The sequence below is a fragment of the Rhea americana genome, unplaced genomic scaffold (assembly GCF_003343005.1).
Source record: "Rhea americana isolate MKP2758 unplaced genomic scaffold, rheAme1 scaffold_201, whole genome shotgun sequence".
Classification (NCBI taxonomy): Eukaryota; Metazoa; Chordata; class Aves; order Rheiformes; family Rheidae; genus Rhea; species Rhea americana.
This window is the reverse complement of record NW_028186162.1, coordinates 1,293,960-1,301,260: the sequence shown is the minus strand read 5'-3', so window position 1 is coordinate 1,301,260 and position 7,301 is coordinate 1,293,960. Positions and strand designations below refer to the sequence as shown.

Sequence of the window (7,301 nt, the reverse complement as noted above, 5' to 3'; positions counted from 1 at the left end):
ACTTCTCACAGATCCCATCGGTTGTAATTACGAACACATTTCATTGTCTTTGCAATTCAGGTGCCACCTGGACGAGAGGACACGTGGGAAAACACTGGCTGCAGCCCAACAGTCTAACTTGTGCTAGAGAYGATGCATTCCTCCCACCAAGCCCCTGCTTGCACTTTTTGGTAACAGCCTCRAGTCTGCCTTGTGTTTGTCACGCTTTTACTGTCATCCTGCGGTGACCATGAACAGCTGCACCAGTAAATTTGTTCTTGTCAACTTACAGGGCTCTACCAGTATCCCCACACCCAGCTGAGAAYAAACAGGTTTCTGCTGAGAAGTGGGCACTGTGTTTCTTTGAGGCTCCTTCTTTGAGAATGGGTCTCTATAAAACAAGTAGTTCTTTTGTATTGGTCTAACTCATGGCTGTGCAGGTCAGCTACACTCACAACACACCATCTTTGCACCTGTCAACAGTTAGTACTTTGCTGTGTTAGAGGAGTGCCCTCTGCTGAAACAGTAGCAGTCCTACAACAGGCAAAGCGTTTCCTCGAGTTTCCATGATGCAATGAGCAAACTGCCTCTTGGATCTGCTGAGCCTAAACCAGGATGGATGACAACCCAAACACCAGGTAAGTGAAGACAGTCCATTTAATACAGTCAAACAGAGGAACCACAACAGCAAAACAGAATAGCCTGAAGCATGTCAGGCAGGCAGGAACAAAACAGTGGGCAGGAGAATGTGTTGAAACATTTAAGATTGCAGAAATGTAGATGCCACATCTCCTGGAGCACAAGTGCCACCAATCTTTGTGTTGTGCAAAGCCCCAAGGTCTCATCTCTGGTGGCCAGAGTGGGGGACAGGGAAGTTGGAGAGAGGTAACTGGAGCTGGAGGAACTGCCCCTTAGCATGGTCAGTGTTCTCAAACAGGAGCACACAGCACCTGTAAGGAAAGGAGCAGCCACCCCAACCTCTCAGTGCCCAAGAGCAAAACCCCAGTGCAGAAAAGTGTTTCAGGGCTGAGTCTCAGACCAAGAAGCATCACAGCTGCCTCAGTGCAACGCACCAGTCTACTCTCTCGCCCAAAGCTAGGGAGCCCCACCAGCAAAGATGAGCTCCAGAGCAGCCTGGATGTCCCCTCCAGTGGCCTGCAGGGCCCGGAGGCTTAGCTCATCATCGTGTATGCCCATGTCTCGCAGCTGCTGAAGCTGTGGTTGCCACTGGCTCTACAGACAGGAGACAAAAGAAGCTAAGGGTAGGTGTAAGACCCAAGCAGTAACAAACAGCCTTCTCCACAGTCTATGCTACTACACCAAACTCTGCCACATCTCTCTGTAGTTCACAGTGGCATTGCTAAATGCACATCACGCAGCTCCTGAAAGCTCTGTCTTGCTGAAAGCTTCCCAGACCCACCAGCCCACCTGCTCCACACCCACCCAGTACTTCACAGTGCTCTCTATAATCCCCCTGCAGAAAGCTGTTCTCTGGTGATGCACCTTTCAGCTTAACATCCTGCCACAGAAGGTAGATGGAAGACCCACCTCCACACTGCAACWCCCAGTGCAATACGTGACTTTCAAAGGCTCCCAGGGAAGAGGCTGAGACACTGACCTGCAGGTTGGGCTGCCCGGAGGCCTGCAGGGCATGCTGTAAGGCCTGGCTGAAGAGGTCATTGGTGATGGGTGTTCCTGACTGGACACTAGATGACATTGGGGAGGTTCCCGATGAGTGACCCTGAGAAGAAATCAAGTTGCACGAGGATCAGGAGAGCATTGTCATCACAAGAATCAGAACTAGCACATGGCAGGACCTGCTACATCTCCATTACTACTCCATACAGGTTCCAGGAGGCTTCAACCCCAGAACAATACAGCCAGGGCCCCCAGACCTGAGCAGGGCTGGCACTCACCCAGCAGCTGGTTTTATGACCCAGGRGGATAATCCTAGCTGCTGTGCTACCATTGTACCTGAGTGCCAGGAGTAGGTGTGTGAGAGCTGCTCTCTGGGGTGCTGGCCAGCGCCAGGGCAGTCGCCAGCTCACTCTGGGTGATCGGCCGGGGTCCAGCAGCCCCAGAGTAGCCAAGGGAAGCTGGGCGGGAACCAGAAGCACTGCTGGATGGTGTCGATCTTGTGCTCTGCATGGAGGGGAAAAACAAAAAGCTGATTTTGGTGTCTGTGTCCMAGTAGAATATTCTATCTCCGCTTGAATTTGACTAAGATGACATTTACTCTGAGGACAAGCGCTACTTCTGCTTTCTCCCCTTGTGCTCYTACCTCAGCACTCAAGCAACTCCCAATATGAAGAGTATCCAGGTATCTCACAATCATTGATATGGTCGCAACATCGTTTGGAGCCAGACAGGCTCATGACGTTCAAGAATCCAGTGGCTTTCCGTCTTCCTCTTTTAAAAGCCACAAGCTGAACCTACATTGCAAGTCCCAAACAGCCACTCTGCCCCAGACCTGCCCAATTACCTGGTGAAAGTCATCTTCTTCATCTGAGAGACCTTCAAAGAGAAAGCCACCTGCAACAGAAAGGAAAATAAACAGATGCAGAAAACTAGGTGCTGGCAAAAGTTAATTATCAAACGAGGATCCCATGGAGTCCAGCGGTCCTTGCTCCAGTGGGCCTGGCTCAGCTAGAGTGCTGGTTAAGAGGCCTCAGCACCAGCAAGCCCACATACAGCAGGTGGGTAGAAGACAGCTCAGGCCCATCATTCACACATGACAGRAGCCAAGCACTCTGCTACCACCAGCCACAGTAGATCCCTGGTTGGGAAAGGCCCTGAGACTGAAGTGGACCAGATGAATCTCACACTCGGTGCAAAATCTATCAAATGACAATGAACACTCCCAGCTCAGGAACTCAAAACTCTTTTTCACTTCCAGCCTGGGCATGATCAGGTGTCAGTACAGTACAAACTTGTCTGCAGAGCCTGCAGCACATCCTCTATGCAGGTTCACTACACATCTGCAGGCCTGAAGGCTGAACGTACCTGGCATATCGCGGTAGGAGCCAGATGACATGCTCCGGGAGGACGTCTCCGGGGCTGGGAGAGGGGTGCTGCCGGCCACCGAGTGCAGAACAAGGACAATGGCATTCACAAGTGCAGGGTGAGCAGGAATAAGCCTGGAGAGATGGAGCGGAAGAATGAATCACACATGCAGGGAAGAAGCTAGGAAAGCAGTATCTCAATACTGGCARAACCATTCCTGATGGCCATACAACATCACCTCAGATGCTGCCTTTGGCTGTCCAGTGACAAAGCCTCCCAAGCAAGCCCCATACAAAGGGTCATATTCTACCCATTCCTATTCACAGCCCTCTGTGGAACTAGCACTGGTGAGAGCCTGGATCTGAAAGCTGCAGCTCCTTCTTGATCCCATGCTGACTCTCCTATTTTACACATCTCCTGTACGCTCTCAATGGAGCAACYTTCTGCTGTGAGCAACCTTATATGGATTTGAATCCCTGATCTCAGTGTAAGGATGGCCCTGTCTCACAAAATACCCTTTGGTTTATCCAATAGATGCATATCAAAGCCCTAGGCAAAGCCTCAGCTCCCTCTTTTCTGTTGCTGAGGAGGAAGGGTCCTACTTTGAATCTCCRGCTTGGGGTATCTGTACTGGCAGGCGGGAGCAAAACTCTTTYCCCAAAGGAAAGCGGCTTATGCAACAGTGAAACACAGGCTTTGTTTAGCCACTGCGCCAGCTAACGTGAACTTACGTGTCCAGCATGTTAGGGTCTGCAAACACGGAAAAGAGATCCTTGTCCTGCAGCACTCCTGGGAAGGACCAGGAARCACAAGTAAGAAACAGGATACAAGAGACACAGAAGCCAGTCAAACAAGATCCATTGGGAAAAACAACAACAAAAAAAATTGTCTTTCAGGAACAGAGTCATTAGCAGAGACCATACTCTATTATTGCTCTCTCCAAAATCTTCCACTTCTCCCTGGAGAGACTCTACATCACAAMCACACACCCAAGCGGCAGGGCTTTCCCAGCAGATCCCACAGGCTGTACTCAGGCACAACAAACAGTTCTTCCTTAAGGACACAAGCACATCTGTTATCCAGCTCACCCCAAAGGGCTGCTCACTGTGAGAGGTTGCAACTGCATCCCACATTGCACCTCTCTCACGGCGACGCRCAAAAAGGCTAATAATTCACTGGGCCAACACGAGCAAGGCTGAGATTTAGTGAACATTTCTGAAACGCTGCAGAATGAAAGAGCACCCATTCCTCACTGCTCTCCCTCCATCAATGCTCCCTACTCCTCTTGAAGCTAATGTCTGCCCCCGAACATTACTACATATCAGCAGAGCATAACCAACTCCTGCCTGGACAGGCGCTCAGGCACTCTTGTGCTCCACGAAGAAAGAGAAAAGGCACTTTCTCCAGAGAAAAGTGCTCTCTCCCTTCTCCATACCATGACAGAAACACTGACCATCTTTCTTTAGCTTTCTTCAGATCCTCTGGATCACATTTAAACTTACCCAAAGCAACAGGATCACTGCTGAGGCCGGGAGTAGCTACAATGATCTGATCCAGTGATTCCTTGTTCCCTAGCATTTTGAAGACCTGCCAGAGAAATCAGAATGGATCAGCAGCATTGCRAAAAGGATCTATTCAGGGATTCCCTCTTTGCAGACAGGGGAAGAACAGAAGACACCAAGAAGGTGAAGTAAGAAGCCCCACTCACTGCATCTCTGTAGGCAGGACTGCTATGCAGGGCAGTGTGAAGGACTCGGAATTCCCGCACTGCTGCCACCTTATCCACAGGCTCTGAGGGAAAAACAGAACAAAACATCGCTCTCCTCAGTCAGCTTTATCAGCCATTTAACCAGCCTTTGGGACTTCTATGCTGCAGCAGCAATGGTGATTCTTTAATTCCACAGATTCACTTCATCCAGGGAGGAAGTGTACAGAAAAACGGCTGCGTCTCACTACAGTTCCCACAGCTTATCAAGTAAATGCCCAAAGCTGGTGAACACACTCCCACCTTCCAGACATACAAAAATATATACGTATACTCTCCCACGCATACAAAAGAAAAGGTGTTGAAATAAGAACTTTAAACTAATCCATTTAATTCTACAGTTTGGCAGACTAGGAGYACACACAAGCCTACACACCCCCGGAGCTGGAGTAACCAGTCACTTTGCTTGTGATTCACTGGCAACACCCTAAAATTGGTCACAGTTCAATTAAGGAGGAGAAATTTGCTCCCCACRTCACGTGGCTCCTTCCTTAACTCTTCCATCAGCAAGTAAACATTATGTCCATTGGGTGCTGTTAGAAACGGTGAGTTCCAGTACAAGAGTACAGATCTTTGCAGGGGCCTCATCCAGATCCCACACTTGCCTCCCAGAAACAGACCACAAGAGTAGCTGTTCCCACACTAAACACACCCCRAGGAGATCTAAGGGTCACCCCACACTGACTCCGCCTCACCTGGTTTCTGATCAGGCTCAGGCCAGGACTTGCGCAAGACGTGAACAGTGGAGCCAGACTGGATGCCATAAAAATCAAGTGTTTGATCATCCCTCAGCTTACGGCCACAGTAGATCAGATCTATGAGAGACGACAAAGGTTTACAGCACGCCCAGAAAGGTCCTGTGGCCTTTAAGAACTGCGAGCTGCCTGGGGGTCACTGCTCCGCACATGTAGCCACTACAGCTGGCTCAGCAGCACCAGGCCTTGCACACTGGAGCACAGGGAGGTCACAGATCTGAACTGTGCAGAAGGTGACAACCTCGCCAGCTCCTGCAGAGCCCCATCTTTTAGAGGATTTGCTCTCTCAGAGTTCTGCTTTGCATCACATGCAARGAGATCTCATAATAAGGACAGGCTTGCATTAGCAAGCCCTGCCAAACAGTTTCCTACTGACGAACCTGGAAAATGATGGTGAGTTAATTCCTAACAACTCCAACAACTAGCAAAAGCACTTACAGAATACTTTTTGACTAGGACTTTACTGGCTACATATAGAAGCGCTTTCAACTGCTATGAGAAGAACTTCCCAAAGCTTCCCCGTAGCRAGGAGCAGCACACTGACACTGCAGGAGCGCTGTGATTCCAAGCCAGTGCTGGAACATACGCTATGTCACAAGCTACTATGACTGCAGCAGCATGGCAGAGTCTCCAGAACCAGCTCCGAGCCCCATGCTGCGCTCTCCAGTTGTGCCAAGTCTCCCCATCAGCCCAACATCACCGCTGCCAGGAACAGCATGACGCGTCTAGGTCCCAGTCACATTCAGGAGATGACATGGCAAGGCAGGCCCTCTCCCACCAACCAGGGGAACTCTTCCTCTTCACACCAAAACAGCAGGAACCAGAGCTCCTGCACACAAGGGGTTAGCRGTGATCTGTGGAGAGTGGACAAGGAAGGCACTCCCTTATGCCCATGGGCTTTGAGTAAAGCCTGCGGTACAGAATGGAGTCACCCAGGCAGAGGGGCCTCCTGTCTGCCTCCAGCACAACCAGAAGAGATGAGGACTTGGGGGAAGAGGAGACAGACAAGTTCAAAAGTTAAAGAAACTATCTAAAATTCTACTGACACTAGATCCAAGCTTCTGCAGTATGACATTACTTTATAGTGGGAAAAACACAGATGAATCATATAACAGTACTAACATTAACATYAGTACTAACAGGCTGCTTAAAGTCAGAAATAAAAACAGTTAGTTACAGCATCACACCATTAACTTAAACATGGCCCCTGTGACAGGCCTTTGACATGGGTCACGCAGGTACCTACCAATAAGTTCAGGGTCTGGGACAGACTCTTGTAATTTCCCAGTGATCAGCTGCTTCAGGTAGGAGATGCTGCATCCACCAAGCGGGCACTCCCCAAGCTCCGTCTCTGGGAGACGCAAGATGGATTTGGGAGCCAGCGGCTGGTCTGCCAGCTTCACCGCAATGTGCCACTCTGACAGGGACATTTCAGCTTTGTCGCTTAGYGGAACCAAGACTCAGAAAGCCAACTTCAGATCTGTGAAGCTCTGCAAAAGGAAGAGAACAAATCAAAGCGAGACGCTCTTCCAGACACCATTTAAGCTCACTGCTCTCACCGCTGCCAGGGAGCACACGGGGAACCAACGYGCGGCGTGACCGAAGCGCAGCAACGCTTCTTGGTCCCCTGCTTGAGCGTCAAGCCGCCAYCACACGCGAGGCTACGGTGAGGCAGAAGGCACCTCCGCCAGCCGCGCCACTCCGAAAAGCGGGGAGAGGCCCCGCGAGCACGGGACCAGGACTGATCCCGGCAGGCGCAGCCGCGGCCAGGCCCGCCGCGGCCCGCACACAAGCGCTGC

The 7,301-nt window shown here is 50.6% G+C and overlaps 1 protein-coding gene across 3 annotated transcripts; it reads right to left on the bottom strand.

Moving 5' to 3' along the window:
* Positions 1-618: 618 nt before the first annotated feature.
* On the bottom strand, positions 619-7,273 carry UBL7 (ubiquitin like 7). Of its 3 annotated transcripts, XM_085303989.1 has the most exons (12): positions 7,062-7,273; positions 6,749-6,992; positions 5,443-5,562; positions 4,691-4,773; positions 4,485-4,569; positions 3,714-3,771; positions 2,983-3,116; positions 2,462-2,511; positions 1,954-2,121; positions 1,598-1,720; positions 1,053-1,212; positions 619-929 (listed from the first exon to the last, which is right to left on the bottom strand). In XM_085303989.1, exons 2-11 carry the CDS (start codon positions 6,930-6,932, stop codon positions 1,075-1,077), a joined length of 1,143 nt encoding a protein of 380 aa, XP_085160115.1. In that variant the 5' UTR covers positions 6,933-6,992; positions 7,062-7,273; the 3' UTR covers positions 619-929; positions 1,053-1,074. The 3 variants fall into 3 exon arrangements, with proteins under 3 accessions (XP_085160115.1, XP_085160114.1, XP_085160116.1); XM_085303988.1 differs by having other exon boundaries at positions 619-1,212; XM_085303990.1 differs by lacking the exon at positions 1,053-1,212.
* Positions 7,274-7,301: the final 28 nt, after the last annotated feature.